This window comes from Nerophis lumbriciformis, linkage group LG31, assembly GCF_033978685.3.
Source record: "Nerophis lumbriciformis linkage group LG31, RoL_Nlum_v2.1, whole genome shotgun sequence".
Classification (NCBI taxonomy): Eukaryota; Metazoa; Chordata; class Actinopteri; order Syngnathiformes; family Syngnathidae; genus Nerophis; species Nerophis lumbriciformis.
Genome location: NC_084578.2, coordinates 6,025,001 through 6,047,500, shown reverse-complemented (window position 1 = coordinate 6,047,500; position 22,500 = coordinate 6,025,001). Strand labels below are relative to the sequence as shown.

At 32.4% G+C, this 22,500-nt stretch overlaps 1 protein-coding gene across 11 annotated transcripts in view; it reads right to left on the bottom strand.

The window, feature by feature from the left end:
- stxbp5l (syntaxin binding protein 5L) overlaps positions 1–22,500 on the bottom strand; it is a 457,116-nt gene that overhangs the window by 103,157 nt on the left and 331,459 nt on the right. For all 11 annotated transcript variants that reach the window (XM_061926057.1, XM_061926060.1, XM_061926058.1 and 8 more), the window contains one exon: positions 16,112–16,263. In XM_061926057.1, coding sequence (XP_061782041.1) covers positions 16,112–16,263 — 152 coding nt within the window. The remainder of the gene's footprint in view (positions 1–16,111; positions 16,264–22,500) is intronic.

Below are 22,500 nucleotides of genomic sequence, written 5' to 3'. Positions count from 1 at the left end.
CGCCAGTTCAGTTTTACTTTTGTTTTGCATAGCCATGCCTATGCTTCAGTTCCTTTTCCCAACCTTTTGGTTTAAGCGTTACATACCTTTTACATACATACAAAAAAGGTTAAAAAAAACACTGCACTAGACAACGACACATTATTTTAAGTATTGATTTGCAAAAAATATTGTTTGGACCAATTAGGTGACGTTGCATGGGTGGTTGAAAAACACTGCCTTAAAGTACCAGTTGAGTGGAAAAACAAGTTGCCTCTAAGTTGAATCTATTATCATATATATATATTTTATTTATGACGGCAAAATACTTCCAAAGTGTGCTTATAAACAGATATGATCAAAATAATATCAATCTCAGAGGTTCCTGAACCATCTTGAGAGATATTGAGGAAGCGTGATCGGTGACATAGAGTTAGGAGCCACAGATCCCTTCTCCATCAACAACAATGCTAATCAAGCAGACTTGATTACGAGTACTTTGGGGAAAATTACGATCCACCACCTTACATTTTTGTGTCCTGGGCATGATGTTAAAGTGGAGGCTCCTCTATGGGGTCTTGGGGCACTAGGAGGTTAACTACTGTTACCCCAGGTGGCCCTTGGCAAAGGCCTAGTACCTGACTGCCCCCTAGCCAGGGATACGGTGAAGACCTCAACGGCGGAGCAGGCGGAAAACGGTAGATTTTAAGAACTACCACAACGGCTGCAATGGCGGAAGAAGGCTGCAGCAGAAAAGGGTCCCCCAGTCGTATTGGACTCCATGCCACTGGACCCTGACCCCATTCTGTCAAGGATGGTGTGGTGCACACGCATCCTCCATAAAGGGATACACCCCTACCAGGAGGATCATCATACTCGTTCGAGTGACCGCCGATGATTTTTGAGCCCGAATACAAGGAGGACGAGCGATACGTTTTAGAAGCCGAGCGCTAAACGGGTGTAGCTTTATTATGACACCATAGCATTAGCAGTGTTGCTACGTGCTAAACATACAAACTAACCGTAATAAACACTGGCTGTGATATTTCCACTCTCGCTGGGTTGCCGACCGACAGGACGCTCACATCATCCCGTTTGGATGAAGAATCAATCACAATCCTCTCGAAGGGTTAAAAAAGTACATTTGAGCGTCTTTTTGTGTCTTTTTTCGCCATCTCGGACCAGCCTGTCGGTCCATGGCCACATTTGTCTAGTAGCAGGTAAAACATGCATGAATTATAATCTAGAATTTACTTTTAGCAAGTTTGAGAGGAAGCAGAAACAGCCGTCGGCTCGGCGTGTCAATAATAGCATTTTAAGCTAGCATTAGCTCACTGCTATCAATGCAACGCTAAAATAGTCCGTCTGCGTTAGCGCTTATAATAACAATATCACTCATATTTGGTTCATTTTCAGGTCACGGCATGTAAATGGAGTATTGTTAGCCCTTTCTTTATATTTTTAAAAAGAGTGTAATGAGCGCCACGGACGATCCTCCATCTGTCGACTCAATTGTTAGATATTTATTTACGATTTTGAATGCATAAAAAAGCCAATCATATGTGTTCTTGTCTTACATAAGGATTGTGAATGAAAAACAGCACATCGCTTTACAATGTTTGCATATTTCCAGTATGACTGATCTAATAATACGGTAAAAGTGCAGAAGCGTTCCAATCGTGACATTACTGAAGGTATACGGAGCGGAATATTCAAAATGGCATTTTGTGAGGATTAAGACGGTATTTTCAAATGCTTTTCCACTCTCCTGGTACTTTAACACTTGTTGTGTATGCAACTTTTTAACATAAAAGTCTCAAAGTGGTCCCTGCATCCTTTGATTTATTGTACGGGGCCCTCAATGCAGAACGTTCGGACACCCCTGCGGTAAGGCAATATTCAAATTAGGCCTGGGCGATAAATCCATTTAATTGATAAATAAAAAACGTTTTTGTTGCAGATGATTTAAAAAAAATAAAAATGAAATAAAATAAAAAAAATCAATGATTTTTCTCCTCTTGCTACGTAATAGTTTTTTGAGCCCATGAGCTTCCGTAGCTTACGCCCTCCCCCCCTTTTATTTTTTTTTTAAATTTTAAAATTTTAAAATTTTTAAATTTTTAAATTTTTAAATTTTTAAATTTTTAAATTTTTAAATTTTTATATTTTTAAATTTTTAAATTTTTAAATTTTTAAATTTTTAAATTTTTAAAATTCTTTAATTATTTAATTCTTTAATTTTTTAATTAAAAAAAAAATTACATTTAAAAAATTTTTTTTTTTACATTTTTTAAAAAATTTTAAATTTTTAAATTTTTACATTTTTAAATTTTTAAATTTTTAAAAAAATAAAATTTTATTTTTATTTTTTTAATTTTTTTTAATTTTTATGTTTTAAATTTTTAACATTTTAAATTTTTAAATGTTTTAATTTTTTAATTTTTAAAAAAATTTTAAAGCGAGAAAAACATTAGGACTATGAATCTTTGGGCACCACACAATTCGATTCGATTCTTGGGGGTAATGATTTGATTCCAAAATTCTCGATTCAAAACTATTCTTGATTCAAAATATACTTTTTTTTAAACAACATTTAATGCCAGTTCTATGATTAACTACATTCCTCCATAAAATAGTTAAACAGCTCTGATCAATGTCTGTATTACTTAAAAGAAAACTGGCTTTGTTTAATAGAATGCTACCCGATATCGATATCGATATTTTTTAGCATCACAAAATCTTCTTTCGTTTAAAAAAAAAAAATATTATGTTTATAAACTCAGTAAATACGTCCCTGGACACACGAGGACTTTGAATAAGACCAATGTATGATCCAGTAACTACTTGGTATCGGATTGATATCCAAATTTGTGGTATCATCCAAAACTAATGTAAAGTATCAAAGGAGAGAAGAATAAGTGATTATTACATTTTAACAGAAGTGTAGATAGAACATGTTAAAACAGAAAATAAGCAGATATTAACAGTAAATGAACAAGTAGATTAATGATCCATTTTTACAGCTTGTCCCTCATAATGTGTACAAAATAATAGGTGTATAAATGACACAATATGTTACTGCATACGTCAGCAGACTAATTAGGAGTCTTTGTTTGTTTACTTACTACTAAAAGACAAGTTGTCTAGTATGTTCACTATTTTATTTAAGGACAAAACTGCAATAATAAACATATGTTTAATGTACCCCAAGATTTGTTGTTAAAATAAAACCAATAATGCCATTTTTGTGGTCCCCTTTATTTAGAAAAGTATCAAAAAGTACAGAAAAGTATCGAAATACATTTTGGTATCGGGACAACACTAATCTGTACTAAAAAACACCCAATTTATTAAAAAAAAAAGGTAATTTTCCTAAGAGTAATTTGCGGTGTTTGTAGTGTTGTTTCTAACTAGTTTTTTGATCACATGAAAGTGAAGCTTGTTTTGAATTATTTCTGTCATTTGTATTTATTGCTTTCTGATTTATTTATTTATTTTTAAACATTTTTTTTTATTGACATCCAGCATCAGACATTCCTATCCATTACATCATATTCTGTTGTCTTCCCTAAATGTCAAAATATTTTTTGTTTATATCCCAACCATACCACCCACCCCCCCCCAAAAAAAACAGCAAAAAAAACAACAAAGTAATATCTACAAACACATCAATTACATAAACAAAAACAGAAATAAAAATACATCAATAATAACAATAAACAGTAATAATATAAAAAATAAAAACATGTATGTACGTATATGTACATATATGTTTTATTTATTTTTATTTATATTTTTTCATATTTTTATGTGTGTATGTATATATATATACAAATATAAAACACAGCATAATAAACATATATATATATATATATATATATATATATATATATATATATATATATATATATATATATATATATAGACACTTGTGATTTAGGGCTATATAAATAAACATTGATTGATTGATTGATATATATATATATATATATATATATATATATATATATATATATATATATATATATATATATATATATATATATATACATATATATATATATATATATACATATATATATATATATATATAAGATAAAATAAATTATAATAAAAAAAAAAAAAATACAATAAAAAAAAGTATATATATTGTATATATATATATATATATATATATATATATATGTGTATGTATATGTAGGTGTGTGTATGTATATATATATATATATATATATATATATGTATATATATATATATATATATATATATGTATATATATACATATATACATACACACATATGTATATGTATGTATGTACGTATATGTATATATATGTTTTCTTTTTTTGTTATTTTTTCCATATTTTTATGTGTGTATGTATATATATATATATATATATATATATATATATATAAAACATCACCATAATATATATATATACATATATATATATATATATATATATATATATATATATATATATATATATATATATAAATATATATATATATATATGTATATTTATATATATATATATATATATATATATATATATATATATATATATATACTTTTTTTATTGTATTTTTTTATTTATTTTTTATTAGAATTTATTTTATTTATATATATATATATATTTTTTTTTTTCCCCCCATATTTTTATGTGTGTATATATATATATATATATATATATATATATATATATATATATATATATATATATATATATATATATATATATATATATATATGTATATGTGTATATTATGGTGATGGTTTATATATATATATATATATATATATATATACATACACACATAAAAATATGGGGAAAAAAACAAAAAAGAAAACATATATATACATATACGTACATACATACATATACACATATAGGGAGTAATCTTTTTTTTATGTCTTTTTTTATTGGTTTCTTAAAAAATTAAGGAGGAATGTTTAAAAAAAAACAAAAAACATTAGATTTTTTTTTTTTTAGGTCGTATCGCCCAGGGCTGTATCTAATAAATTTAATGTGTCTTTGGTTTGTTTGCTTCAAATGTGTGGAAGAAGCACATAAATGCCAAGGCAACGTAAGAGAAAGAAGTCTGAAAGAGTCATTTATTTGGCAGGACTGTGTTCTGTTAGAAAAGGAGCGCCACCCGCGGTGCAGGAAAATGCCACGCCGGCCTGCGTTTCATCTCTCCAAATGGATTTTTGTGGAGCCAACACAGACAGACCTTTATGTACTATAAGTGCGGCAGAAGCCAATAACAAATCTTACGCAACAACCAATAAAAGAAGTCGCCCTGCATTTACCTCGTCGCAGCCTTTTCACACAACAACATTCAAAGGCTGCCACTTTAAATAACAGCGTGAGCTTCTGGAACATTTCATCTGAGTGATGATCTCTGGAAAAATACCATGTAAAAAAATAAAAAAAATAAAAAAAATAAAAGAGTATTTAGACGGTCAAGTTTCGAAGGGAGAAGGGAGGGACAACAAGTACTCAATGTGACCTTGGACTATACGGGTCTCGGTGTAAGCAGGACTACGGTAGAGACAGGACAGGACTGCAAGGACAACATGCATAAGAATGCAATGCAGACTGTCAACATGCACCTGGTGTCAGAGTGCACATGTGCCACAGGTATATGTTGTATAAACATGGTCTATATAAACATATATGTTGTATAAACATGGTCTATATAAACATATATGTTGTATAAACATGGTCTATATAAACATATATGTTGTATAAACATGGTCTATATAAACATATATGTTGTATAAACATGGTCTATATAAACATATATGTTGTATAAACATGGTCTATATAAACATATATGTTGTATAAACATGGTCTATATAAACATATATGTTGTATAAACATGGTCTATATAAACATATATGTCGTATAAACATGGTCTATATAAACATATATGTCGTATAAACATGGTCTATATAAACATATATGTTGTATAAACATGGTCTATATAAACAGGTATATGTTGTATAAACATGGTCTATATAAACAGGTATATGTTGTATAAACATGGTCTATATAAACATATATGTTGCATAAACATGGTCTATATAAACATATATGTTGTATAAACATGGTCTATATAAACATATATGTTGTATAAACATGGTCTATATAAACATATATGTTGTATAAACATGGTCTATATAAAAATATATGTTGTATAAACATGGTCTATATAAACATATATGTTGCATAAACATGGTCTATATAAACATATATGTTGTATAAACATGGCCTATATAAACATATATGTTGTATAAACATGGTCTATATAAACATATATGTTGTATAAACATGGTCTATATAAACATATATGTTGTATAAACATGGTCTATATAAACATGGATGTTTTGGTTTTCTAGTATTGGATAGAGAAGCAAAAGAGAGGAAGAAGGAGACGGGTGTTGCCAATATTGAACGACAGTAGCGTAGTGGGCCGAAGGCGTCATTAGAAGCATGTAAGTCCCATCTTAAAACTCATTTGTATACTCTAGCCTTTAGATAGACCCCCCTTTTTAGACCAGTTGATCTGCCGTTTCTTTTCTGCACAGATTCGGTGGAGAATGATGCGCTAGCTGTCCAAAGTCGGGACCCAGGGTGGACCACTCATCTGTGCATCACTATGGACTGGACTCTCTCACTATTATGTTAGATCCACTATGGACTGGACTCTTACTATTATGTTAGATCCACTATGGACTGGACTCTCACACTATTATGTTAGATCCACTATGGACTGGACTCTCACTATTATGTTAGATCCACTATGGACTGGACTCTTACTATTATGTTAGATCCACTATGGACTGGACTCTCACTATTATGTTAGATCCACTATGGACTGGACTCTCACTATTATGTTAGATCCACTATGGACTGGACTCTCACTATTATGTTAGATCCACTATGGACTGGACTCTCACTATTATGTTAGATCCACTATGGGCTGGACTCTCACACTATTATGTTAGATCCACTATGGACTGGACTCTCACTATTATGTTAGATCCACTATGGACTGGACTCTCTCACTATTATGTTAGATCCACTATGGACTGGACTCTCACTATTATGTTAGATCCACTATGGACTGGACTCTCACTATTATGTTGGATCCACTATGGACTGGACTCTCTCACTATTATGTTAGATCCACTATGGACTGGATTTTCACTATTATGTTATATCCACTATGGACTGGACTCTCACACTATTATGTTAGATCCACTACGGACTGGACTCTCACTATTATGTTAGATCCACTATGGACTGGACTCTGACTATTATGTTAGATCCACTATGGACTGGACTCTCACTATTATGTTAGATCCACTATGGACTGGACACTCATTATTATGTTAGATCCACTATGGACTGGACTCTGACTATTATGTTAGATCCACTATGGACTGGACTCTCACTATTATGTTGGATCCACTATGGACTGGACTCTCACAATATTATGTTAGATCCACTATGGACTGGACTCTCACGATTATGTTAGATCCACTATGGACTAGACTCTCACTTTATTATGTTAGATCCACTATGGACTGGACTCTCACTATTATGTTAGATCCACTATGGACTGGACTCTCACTATTATGTTAGATCCACTATGGACTGGACTCTCACTACTATGTTAGATCTACTATGGACTGGACTCTCACACTATTATGTTAGATCCACTACGGACTGGACTCTCACACTATTATGTTAGATCCACTATGGACTGGACTCTCACTATTATGTTAGATCCACTATGAACTGGACTCTCACTACTATGTTAGATCCACTATGGACTGGACTCTCACTATTATGTTAGATCCACTATGGACTGGACTCTCACAATATTGTGTTGGATCCACTATGGACTGGACTCTCACTATTATGTTGGATCCACTATGGACTGGACTCTCACTATTATGTTAGATCCACTATGGACTGGACTCTCACTATTATGTTAGATCCACTATGAACTGGACTCTCACACTATTATTTTAGATCCACTATGGACTGGACTCTCACTATTATGTTAGATCCACTATGGACTGGACTCTCACTATTATGTTAGATCCACTATGGACTGGACTCTCTCACTATTATGTTAGATCCACTATGGACTGGACTCTCACACTATTCTGTTAGATCCACTATGGACTGGACTCTCACTATTATGTTAGATCCACTATGGACTGGACTCTCACTATTATGTTGGATCCACTATGGACTGGACTCTCACTATTATGTTATATCCACTATGGACTGGACTCTCACACTATTATGTTAGATCCACTATGGACTGGACTCACTAATATGTTAGATCCACTATGGACTGGACTCTCACTATTATGTTAGATCCACTATGGACTGGACTCTCACTATTATGTTAGATCCACTATGGACTGGACTCTCACTATTATGTTAGATCCACTATGGTCTGGACTCTCATTATTATGTCAGATCCACTATGGACTGGACTCTCACTATTATGTTAGATCCACTATGGACTGGACTCTCACTATTATGTTAGATCCACTATGGACTGGACTCTCACACTATTATGTTAGATCCACTATGGACTGGACTCTCACTATTATGTTAGATCCACTATGGACTGGACTCTCACTATTATGTTAGATCCACTATGGACTGGACTCTCACTATTATGTTAGATCCACTGTGGACTGGACTCTCACTTTTATATTAGATCCACTATGGACTGGACTCTCACGCTATTATGTTAGATCCACTATGGACTGGACTCTCACTATTATGTTAGATCCACTATGGACTGGACTCTCACTATTATGTTAGATCCACTATGGACTGGACTGTCACACTATTATGTTAGATCCACTATGGACTGGACTCACACTATTATGTTGGATCCACTATGGACTGGACTCTCACACTATTATGTTAGATCCACTATGGACTGGACTCTCACTATTATGTTAGATCCACTATGGACTGGACTCTCACTATTATGTTAGATCCACTATGGTCTGGACTCTCATTATTATGTCAGATCCACTATGGACTGGACTCTCACTATTATGTTAGATCCACTATGGACTGGACTCTCACTATTATGTTAGATCCACTATGGACTGGACTCTCACACTATTATGTTAGATCCACTATGGACTGGACTCTCACTATTATGTTAGATCCACTATGGACTGGACTCTCACTACTATGTTAGATCTACTATGGACTGGACTCTCACACTATTATGTTAGATCCACTACGGACTGGACTCTCACACTATTATGTTAGATCCACTATGGACTGGACTCTCACTATTATGTTAGATCCACTATGAACTGGACTCTCACTACTATGTTAGATCCACTATGGACTGGACTCTCACTATTATGTTAGATCCACTATGGACTGGACTCTCACAATATTGTGTTGGATCCACTATGGACTGGACTCTCACTATTATGTTGGATCCACTATGGACTGGACTCTCACTATTATGTTAGATCCACTATGGACTGGACTCTCACGATTATGTTAGATCCACTATGGACTAGACTCTCACTTTATTATGTTAGATCCACTATGGACTGGACTCTCACTATTATGTTAGATCCACTATGGACTGGACTCTCACACTATTATGTTAGATCCACTACGGACTGGACTCTCACTATTATGTTAGATCCACTATGGACTGGACTCTGACTATTATGTTAGATCCACTATGGACTGGACTCTCACTATTATGTTAGATCCACTATGGACTGGACACTCATTATTATGTTAGATCCACTATGGACTGGACTCTGACTATTATGTTAGATCCACTATGGACTGGACTCTCACTATTATGTTGGATCCACTATGGACTGGACTCTCACAATATTATGTTAGATCCACTATGGACTGGACTCTCACGATTATGTTAGATCCACTATGGACTAGACTCTCACTTTATTATGTTAGATCCACTATGGACTGGACTCTCACTATTATGTTAGATCCACTATGGACTGGACTCTCACTATTATGTTAGATCCACTATGGACTGGACTCTCACTACTATGTTAGATCTACTATGGACTGGACTCTCACACTATTATGTTAGATCCACTACGGACTGGACTCTCACACTATTATGTTAGATCCACTATGGACTGGACTCTCACTATTATGTTAGATCCACTATGAACTGGACTCTCACTACTATGTTAGATCCACTATGGACTGGACTCTCACTATTATGTTAGATCCACTATGGACTGGACTCTCACAATATTGTGTTGGATCCACTATGGACTGGACTCTCACTATTATGTTGGATCCACTATGGACTGGACTCTCACTATTATGTTAGATCCACTATGGACTGGACTCTCACTATTATGTTAGATCCACTATGAACTGGACTCTCACACTATTATTTTAGATCCACTATGGACTGGACTCTCACTATTATGTTAGATCCACTATGGACTGGACTCTCACTATTATGTTAGATCCACTATGGACTGGACTCTCTCACTATTATGTTAGATCCACTATGGACTGGACTCTCACACTATTCTGTTAGATCCACTATGGACTGGACTCTCACTATTATGTTAGATCCACTATGGACTGGACTCTCACTATTATGTTGGATCCACTATGGACTGGACTCTCACTATTATGTTATATCCACTATGGACTGGACTCTCACACTATTATGTTAGATCCACTATGGACTGGACTCACTAATATGTTAGATCCACTATGGACTGGACTCTCACTATTATGTTAGATCCACTATGGACTGGACTCTCACTATTATGTTAGATCCACTATGGACTGGACTCTCACTATTATGTTAGATCCACTATGGTCTGGACTCTCATTATTATGTCAGATCCACTATGGACTGGACTCTCACTATTATGTTAGATCCACTATGGACTGGACTCTCACTATTATGTTAGATCCACTATGGACTGGACTCTCACACTATTATGTTAGATCCACTATGGACTGGACTCTCACTATTATGTTAGATCCACTATGGACTGGACTCTCACTATTATGTTAGATCCACTATGGACTGGACTCTCACTATTATGTTAGATCCACTGTGGACTGGACTCTCACTTTTATATTAGATCCACTATGGACTGGACTCTCACGCTATTATGTTAGATCCACTATGGACTGGACTCTCACTATTATGTTAGATCCACTATGGACTGGACTCTCACTATTATGTTAGATCCACTATGGACTGGACTGTCACACTATTATGTTAGATCCACTATGGACTGGACTCACACTATTATGTTGGATCCACTATGGACTGGACTCTCACACTATTATGTTAGATCCACTATGGACTGGACTCTCACTATTATGTTAGATCCACTATGGACTGGACTCTCACTATTATGTTAGATCCACTATGGTCTGGACTCTCATTATTATGTCAGATCCACTATGGACTGGACTCTCACTATTATGTTAGATCCACTATGGACTGGACTCTCACTATTATGTTAGATCCACTATGGACTGGACTCTCACACTATTATGTTAGATCCACTATGGACTGGACTCTCACTATTATGTTAGATCCACTATGGTCTGGACTCTCACTATTATGTTAGATTCACTATGGACTGGACTCTCACTATTATTTTAGATCCACTATGGACTGGACTCTCACTATTATGTTAGATCCACTATGGACTGGACTCTCACTATTATGTTAGATCTACTATGGACTGGACTCTTACTATTATGTTAGATCCACTATGGACTGGACTCTCACTATTATGTTAGATCCACTATGGACTGGACTCTCACTATTATATTAGATCCACTATGGACTGGACTCTCACTATTATGTTATATCCACTATGGACTGGACTCTCACACTATTATGTTAGATCCACTATGGACTGGACTCTCACACTATTATGCTAGATCCACTATGGACTGGACTCTCACACTATTAACTAGATCCACTATGGACTGGACTCTCTCACTATTATGTTAGATCCACTATGGACTGGACTCTCTCACTATTATGTTAGATCCACTATTGACTGGACTCTCTCACTATTATGTTATATCAACTATGGACTGGACTCTCATTATTATGTTAGATCCACTAAGGACTGGACTCTCACAATATTATGTTAGATCCACTATGGACTGGACTCTCACTATTATGTTAGATCCACTATGGACTGGACTCTCACTATTATGTTAGATCCACTATGGACTGGACTCTCACACTATTCTGTTAGATCCACTATGGACTGGACTCTCACTATTATGTTGGATCCACTATGGACTGGACTCTCACTATTATGTTAGATCCACTATGGACTGGACTCTCACTATTATGTTAGATCCACTATGGACTGGACTCTCACACTATTATATTAGATCCACTATGGACTGGACTCTCACTATTATGTTAGATCCACTATGGACTGGACTCTCACTATTATGTTAGATCCACTATGGACTGGACTCTCATTATTATGTTAGATCCACTATGGACTGGACTCTCACTATTATGTTAGATCCACTATGGACTGGACTCTCACACTATTATGTTAGATCCACTATGGACTGGACTCTCACACTATTATGTTAGATCCACTATGGACTGGACTCTCACATTATTATGTTAGATCCACTATGGACTGGACTCTCCCTATTATGTTAGTTCCACTATGAACTGGACTCTCACTATTATGTTAGATCCACTATGGACTGGACTCTCACTATTATGTTAGATCCACTATGGACTAGACTCTCACTATTATGTTAGATCCACTATGGACTGGACTCTCACTATTATGTTAGATCCACTATGGACTGGACTCTCACTATTATGTTAGATCCACTATGGACTGGACTCTCACTATTATGTTAGATCCACAATGGACTGGACTCTCACTATTATGTTAGATCCACTATGGACTGGACTCTCACTATTATGTTAGATCCACAATGGACTGGACTCTCACTATTATGTTAGATCCACCTAGTCTACCTGCTCGAAAGAGAGCGACTTAATTTGTCCGCCAACATTGACTGGTGAAGGCCTTAAACGTAACGGTATTGATTATGTGAGGAATCTAATTAAAGCACCTCTGGTATTGATTGGTCGTGAAAGGCACCTGTGGAGAGACCAGTCCAGCCATAGATCAGATTGAACATGCGCACACAACAGCTCCAGAGAGGGCAGGAAAAGGAGAGAAGGAGAAGGAGAGCAAAAAGAAGAGAGCCTAGGTGTATATTTGACTTTTTTATGGGTGCTCAGTGTGTGTGTTATTGTATTTCTACCCTTCTTGAGACATCAACAAGGGAAAGTAGCTTCCATATGAGGAGGTGTGAACGAGTTAGGACATAAGTCATGGTCCCAATACAGAAAACCATTGCATCTAATAAACAAGGTCTCATTTGCACCCCCTGGTGGTGAAATCTATCTAAATGAGGGTGGTCCCAAAAAGGAAGGAATTTTCAAAATGATCGTGTGTCAGTTTTAAAAGTGCTCCCCCTCTGGTCAACATATGAAATAACAAGTGTGTGTAAAAATTTGAAGTGCTCCCCCTCTGGTCAACGTATAAGTGTGTGTAAGAAATTGAAATTAATTTTCCTTTGGCCAACATTAATTTAAAAAAATAAATAAATACAAATGATATAGAGACATACTGTAATAACTTGAAGTAAATAATGAAGATTAAAAAACAATTACCAACAAAAAAATTAAAAAACTATTTTTTTTCAAACAATCATATCCTTTCTGTTTCTGTAATATTGCAATATTTTCTCGTACAATTAATACTTTTTTTAATGTAAAATTATTACTTTTCAATGCAAAATGGTGACATTTGTCATATAAAATTCTGACTTTTATCACAATATTGACAATTTTTTTGTTGTTCTTGTAAAACAGTGACATTTATCAAGTAAAATGATGACTTTTGTCATAATTTTCCAAAGTAAAATTCAGATTATTATCATAATATTGCCAAAATTGAAAGTTTTCTTATAAAAATGTGACTTCTGTCGAGTAAAATTACGACTCTTTTCATAAAATTGCCAACATTTTTTACTTTACTATTGCGACTGTCATTGAGTAAAATTCCAACTTTTATCATAATATTGCACAAATGTTCAGTTTTTCTTGTAAAATTTTGACTTGCATTGAGTAAAATTATGACAAAATGAGGGTGGTCCCAAAAAAGAGGGTTCTCTCAAATTGACCGTGTGTCGGTTTTAAAAGTGCTCCCCCTCTGGTCAACATAAGAAATAACAAGTGTGTGTAAGAAATTGAAATGCGCCCACTTTGGCCAAAATTGATAAAAATAAATACAATTAAAAAAAATATATATAGACATACTGTAATAACTTGAAGTACATAATGAAGATTAAAAAACAATTACCAACAAAAAATTCAAAAACAATTTTTATTTATTACTAAAAGCAGTCTTTTTCTCGCAATGTGTCAACTTTTTTCTCATAAAATTGGGAACAATTTCTCATATTCTTTCTGTTTCTGTAATATTGCCATATTTTCTCGTACAACTAATACTTTTTTTTAATGTAAAATTATTACTTTTCAATGCAAAATGGTGACATTTGTCATATAAAATTCTGACTTTTATCACAATATTGCCAATTTTGTTTGTTGTTCTTATAAAACAGTGACATTTATCGAGTAAAATGATGACTTTTGTCATAATTCTCCCAAGTAAAATTACGATTATTATTATAATATTGCCAAAATTGAAAGTTTTCTTACAAAAATTTGACTTTTGTCGAGTAAAATTACGACTCTTTTCATAAAATTACCAACATTTTTTACTTTTCTTGTAAAATTGCGACTGTCATTGAGTAAAATTCCAACTTTTATCACAATATTGCACAAATGTTCAGTTTTTCTTGTAAAATTTTGACTTGCGTTGAGTAAAATTATGACAAAATGAGGGTGGTCCCAAAAAGGAGGGATTTCTCAAATTGACAGTGTGTCGGTTTTAAAAGTGCTCCCCCTCTGGTCAACATATGAAATAACAAGTGTGTGTAAGAAATTGAAATACGCCCCCTTTGGCCAAAATTATATAAAAATAAATAAAATATAAAAAAATATATAGAGACATACTGTAAGAACTTGAAGTACATAATGAAGATTAAAAAACAATTACCAACAAAAAATTCAAAAACTAATTTTCTTTATTACTAAAAACAGTCTTTTTCTCGCAATGTGTCAACTTTTTTCTCATAAAATTGGGAACAATTTCTCATATTCTTTCAGTTTCTGTATTATTGCCATATTTTCTCGTACAACTAATACTTTTTTTTTAAATGTAAAATTATTACTTTTCAATGCAAAATGGTGACATTTGTCATATAAAATTCTGACTTTTATCACAATATTGCCAATTCTTTTGTCGTTCTTGTAAAACAGGGACATTTATTGAGTAAAATGATGACTTTTGTCATAATTCTCCCAAGTAAAATTCCGATTATTATCATAATATTGCCAAAATTGAAAGTTTTCTTATAAAAATGTGACTTTTGTCGAGTAAAATTACGCCTCTTTTCATAATATTGCCAAAATTGAAAGTTTTCTTATAAAAATGTGACTTTTGTCGAGTAAAATTACGCCTCTTTTCATAAAATTGCCAACATTTTTTACTTTTCCTGTAAAATTGCGACTGTCATTGAGTAAAATTCCAACTTTTATCACAATATTGCACAAAAGTTCAGTTTTTATTGTAAAATTTTGACTTGTGTTGAGTAAAATTTGGACTTTTATTATAATACTGCCAAAATTCTAAGTTTTTCTTGTGAAATTGTGACCTGTTTCTTGTGAATTTTTTTGACAATAAGCTTTTTTATGTCTGAATAGTATGTATATATTATTAATGTTGTAAATACAAATCTTTATATATCTAGAAAGGGTGGTCCTAAAGAGGTAGGCATTTTTTCGGAGGTCTCAAGAAGGTAAGAAATACATGAATATGTGTGTGTGTGTGTGTGTGTGTGTGTGTGTGTGTGTGTGTGTGTGTGTGTGTGTGTGTGTGTGTGTGTGTGTGTGTGTTGTCTACCTGAGGTGGACTGCCGGTTCCTGCGTGGGGAGCGGGTAAGGCGCTGGTAGGGATCGGCGGCTCCATACAAGTCCAGAGTGGACATGCACAACAGGAGGCTTTTCTGCATGTAGTCCACCACCGCCAGGCCGTTACAGTTCCCCAATGCCAGACTGGGACCACACAAACATGGAGGAGGGAGAGAAGAGACTTTTCAGCACAGTGCAGTATATTTACCCACGTGATGGTGGCCTGTCATAGCAACCCTGCATCATTACCTGGAACTTTCAAAGGTATGTCTGTGGACTTCACCGCCCGTGAGCCAGCTCATTTTAAGTGGCCCGTCACATAATTTAAAATGGTCCCCCATGTCAGAATAGTTGTATATAAGTTACCACACAACTTGTTGCCCTGCGGCCTGTGGTTACAATCCACTGGTGCCTACAAAGCTGTCTTTGATCCCGGAATCTACAAGCATAGAGGGGGCAAACCTGACACCGCACCAAGCACCCTTTTGTTTGAACTGTTTATGACCCAGTGCAGCAGCTGTTTATGACCCCGTCCCCTTAGAAGCAGCTGCAGCTATGTAATCAGGAAATGCCCAATAAATGAGGAGGTGTGTGGAGCTTGTTCCGTAGAGCGGCGGGGTGACACTGTACGAGGGTGCAAGTCGACGCGTTCTCCTCATGAGCTATATTGAATCCTGTCTCTGTTTGATTCCTTGCTTCTTGTCTTGCTTAATAGATTGTCAGGTTCAAACACAGACAAAGAAGCAAGGAATTAAACAGAGACACAATTTAATTTAGCTCAATTGAGGAGAAACGTCTGGGCCAAAAAAATGTCTCCAAAAAATTGGCGACGTTGTAATAAAAGTCAGAATTTTAGATGACAAATGTCACCATTTTGCATTAAAAAGTAATAATTTTACATTAAAAAAAAGTATTAATTGTATGAGAAAATATTGCAATATTACATAAACAGAAAGGATATGAGAAATTGTTCCCCATTTTATGAGAAAAAAGTCGACACATTGCGAGAAAAAGACTACTTTTAGTAAAAAGAAATGTTTTTGAATTTTTTGTTGGTAATTGGTTTTTAATCTTCATTATTTACTTCAAGTTATTACAGTATGTCTCTCTATATATATATTTTTAATTTTTAATTTTTAATTTATTTATTTATTTATACATTTTGGCCAAAGGGGGCACATTTCAATTTCTTACACACACTTGTTATTTCATATGTTGACCAGAGGGGGCGCACTTTTAAAAGCGACACACAGTCAATTTGAAAAATTGGCAATTTTATGAAAAGAGTCGTACTTTTACTCGACAAAAGTCACAATTTTATAAGAAAACTTTCAATTTTGGCAATATTATGATAATAATCTGAATTTTACTTGGCAGAATTATAACAAAAGTCATCATTTTACTCAATAAATGTCACTGTTTTACAAGAACAACCAAAAAAATCGGCAACATTGTAATAAAACTCAGAATTTTAGATGACAAATGTCACCATTTTGCATTAAAAAGATAATAATTTTACATTAAAAAAAAGTATTAATTGTACGAGAAAATATTGCAATATTACAGAAACAGAAAGGATATGAGAAATTGTTCCCCATTTTATTAGAAAAAAGTCGACACATTGCGAGAAAAAGACTGCTTTTAGTAAAAAGAAATGTTTTTGAATTTTTTGTTGGTAATTGGTTTTTAATCTTCATTATTTACTTCAAGTTATTACAGTATGTCTCTATATATTTTTATTTTTTTATCTACTTATTTAAATTTTTTTTATTTATTTATACGTTTTGGCCAAAGAGGGCACATTTCAATTTCTTACACACACTTGTTATTTCATATGTTGACCAGAGGGGGCACACTTTTAAAAGCGACACACAGTCAATTAGAAAAATAGGCAATTTTATGAAAAGAGTCGTACTTTTACTCGACAAAAGTCACAATTTTATAAGAAAACTTTCAATTTTGGCAATATTATGACAATAATCTGAATTTTACTTGGCAGAATTACAACAAAAGTCATCATTTTACTCAATAAATGTCACTGTTTTACAAGAACAACCAAAGAATTGGCAACATTGTAATAAAAGTCAGAATTTTAGATGACAAATGTCACCATTTTGCATTAAAAAAAAAATAATTTTAGATTACAAAAAAGTATTAATTGTACGAGAAAATATTGCAATATTACAGAAACAGAAAGGATATGAGAAATTGTTCCCCATTTTATGAGAAAAAAGTCGACACATTGCGAGAAAAAGACTGCTTTTAGTAAAAATAAATGTTTTTGAATTTTTTGTTGGTAATTGGTTTTTAATCTTCATTATTTACTTCAAGTTATTACAGTATGTCTCTATATATATATATATGTTTTTTTATTTTTTTTATTTTTTATTTTTTATTTATTTATACATTTTGGCCAAAGGGGGCACATTTCAATTTCTTACACACACTTGTCATTTCATATGTTGACCAGAGGGGGAGCACTTCAAATTTTTACACAAACTTGTTATTTCATATGTTGACCAGAGGGGGCGCACTTTTAAAAGCGACACACAGTCAATTTGAAAAATTGGCAATTTTATGAAAAGAGTCGTATTTTTACTCGACAAAAGTCACAATTTTATAAGAAAACTTTCAATGTTGGCAATATTATAATAATAATCTGAATTTTACTTGGCAGAATTATAACAAAAATCATAATTTTACTCAATAAATGTCACTGTTTTACAAGAACAACCAAAAAAATCGGCAACATTGTAATAAAAGTCAGAATTTTACCATTTTGCATTAATTAAATAATAATTTTACATTAAAAAAAAGTACTAATTGTACGAGAAAATATTGCAATATTACATAAACAGAAAGGATATGAAAAATTGTTCCCCATTTTATGAGAAAAAAGTCGACACATTGCGAGAAAAAGACTGCTTTTAGTAAAAAAAAATGTTCTTGAATTTTTTGTTGGTAATTGGTTTTTAATCTTCATTATTTACTTCAAATTATTACAGTATGTCTCTCTATATATATTTTTTATTTATTTTTTATTTTTTATTTTTTTATTTATTTATACATTTTGGCCAAAGGGGGCACATTTCAATTTCTTACACACACTTGTTATTTCATATGTTGACCAGAGGGGGCGCACTTTTAAAAGCGACACACAGTCAATTTGAAAAATTTAGCAATTTTATGAAAAGAGTTTTAATTTTACTCGACAAAAGTCACAATTTTATAAGAAAACTTTAAATGTTGGCAATATTATGATACTAATCGGAATTTTTTTTGGCAGAATTATGACAAAAGTCATCATTTTACTCAATAAATGTCACGGTTTTACAAGAACAACTAAAAAATCGGCAACATTGTAATAAAAGTCAGAATTTTACGATTTTGCATTAAAAAAATAATAATTTTACATAAAAAAAAGTATTAATTGTACGAGAAAATATTGCAATATTACAGAAACAGAAAGGATATGAGAAATTGTTTCACATTTTATGGGAAAAAAGTCGACACATTGCGAGAAAAAGACTGCTTTTAGTAAAAAGAAATGTTTTTGAATTTGTTGTTGGTAATTGGTTTTTAATCTTCATTATTTACTTCAAGTTTTTACAGAATGTCTCTCTATATATATTTTATTTATTTATTAATTTTTATTTATTTATTTATTTATACATTTTGGCCAAAGGGGGCACATTTCAATTTCTTACACACACTTGTTATTTCATATGTTGACCAGAGGGGGTGCAATTTTAAAAGCGACACACAGTCAATTTGAAAAATTGGCAATTTTATGAAAAGAGTCGTACTTTTACTCGACAAAAGTCACAATTTTATAAGAAAACTTTCAATTTTGGCAATATTATGATACTAATCTGAATTTTACTTGGCAGAATTATGACAAAAGTCATCATTTTACTCAATAAATGTCACTGTTTTACAAGAACAACCAAAAAAATCGGCAACATTGTAATAAAAGTCAGAATTTTACCATTTTGCATTAAAAAAATAATAATTTTACATTAAAAAAAAGTATTAATTGTACGAGAAAATATTGCAATATTACATAAACAGAAAGGATATGAGAAATTGTTCCCCATTGATAGTTCGGTGTTTGAACCTGACTAAAGTGGCCGTAGTTGCGACGTGGCCCGCAATAAAAAACACATTTGACTTTATTGATGATCTAAACGACGGAGGGACTGATGTATAATGTTTGGACTGCAACATGGGGCCATGCCTGGACCAAAGTGTCGATCCACATGTTCCATAAGACTTTCCTCCATGTATGAATTCATCAGAGAATAATGAATGTGAAGGACACATTTCAGACCCACGCAGGAGTCTAAAGGTTGCCATCCAATCCCAGCATTGTTCCATCTTGGCAGGTCTGCGTTCAAGCGAGCGCTTTTCTAGTTGCAATTGATTTCCCCGAAGCTCCATAGCGACCCCGCTCTAAAACCAGTCGAACATTAAGGTGATTTATCAACACTGATGGCCACATAAACGCAGAAAGCCCACAGACAAAATGTCTTTTTACTTATCCAGTTTCCAGGGTTTGAACACTTTGTGTTCAGTTTTTTTGGGCTTTGATTTGGTTTGTCTGGTTCTCTGTGACCCTCTCCTTTCTTTCCCTAAAAGCCAGGTCCACAAAAGTGAGTCCACAAATGAGAAATAGAAAAATCATCCAGTTGTCAGGGTTAATCTGTCTTCATTAAAAAAGCTTTTTTTTTTTTTTTACACTACATTTTTATATAATATTTATACACAAATTTGTTTTCATACCTTAATTATTTACGCTTAATTCATATTAACTGAATTTTTTTTCCACTGATTTTTAACACTGATTTTAATTGTTTTACATTGAGGGGTTTTTTACACTAAATGTGTTGCATTACAATTTTGTGAATTATTATTATTTTGATTTTTTTTCCCATCAAATAATACTGACAATTTCATTGCATAAAAAAAGTCATTCAAAATACAGTGTTTTAAAATTAAGTGGAAAAACAATCATTTTATATTCAGTAAAAAAAATCTAAATAATAAAGATTTTCTGCTCCGAATTTTTTACACTGAATTTAAAAAAAAATATATACTGAATTTTTATACACTCATTTTTTCAAACGAAATTTGTATACATTGAATGATGTCACACTGAATTTTTTTTACACTCAATGTTCTTACATTCAATTTTTTACACTCAATATTTATACACTGATTTTTTTACACTGAAATTAGTTTTTTACACTCAATTTTATTACATTAAATCTTTTACACTATTTTTCATACCTTATTTTTTTTACACTAAATTTATATTAACTTAATTTTTTGTTTCACTGATTTTTAATACTGAATTTAATTGTTTTACACTGAGGTTTTTTTTTTTAACACTAAATGTGTTGCGTTACAATTTTGTGAATTATTATTATTTTTATTTTTTTTACATCAAATAATACTGACAATTTCATTGCATAAAAAAAGTCATTCAAAATACAGTGTTTTAAAATTAAGTGGAAAAACAATCATTTTATATTCAGTAAAAAAAATCTAAATAATAAAGATTTTCTGCTCCGAATTTTTTACACTGAATTAAAAAAAAAATATATACTGAATTTTTATACACTCATTTTTTCAAACGAAATTTGTATACATTGAATGATGTCACACTGAATTTTTTTTACACTCAATGTTCTTACATTCAATTTTTTACACTCAATATTTATACACTGATTTTTTTACACTGAAATTAGTTTTTTACACTCAATTTTATTACATTAAATTTTTTACGCTTTTTTTTATACCTTTTTTTTTTTTACACTCAATTTATATTAACTTAATTTTTTATTTCGCTGATTATTAATACTGAATGTATTTGTTTTACACTGAGGTTTGTTTTTACACCAAATGTGTTGCGTTACAATTTTGTGAATTATTATTATTTTTATTTTTTTTACATGAAATAATACTGCCAATTTCATTGCATAAAAAAGTCAGCAAAATGTGTGTTGGTTTGTCAAAATACAGTGTTTTAAAATTAAATGGAAAAAAATCATTTTATATTCAGTAAAGAAAATCTAAATAATAAAGATTTTCTGCTCCGAATTTTTTACACTGAATTTAAAAAAAAATTATACTGAATTTTTATACACTCATTTTTTAAACGAAATTTGTATGCATTGAATGATGTCACACTGAATTTATTTTACACTCAATGTTCTTACATTCAATTTTTTACACTCAATATTTATACACTGATTTTTTTACACTTAAATTTGTTTTTTACACTCAATTATATTACATTAAATTTCTTACACTATTTTTTATACCTTATTTTTTTTACACTCAATTTATATTAACTTAATTTTTTGTTTCACTGATTAT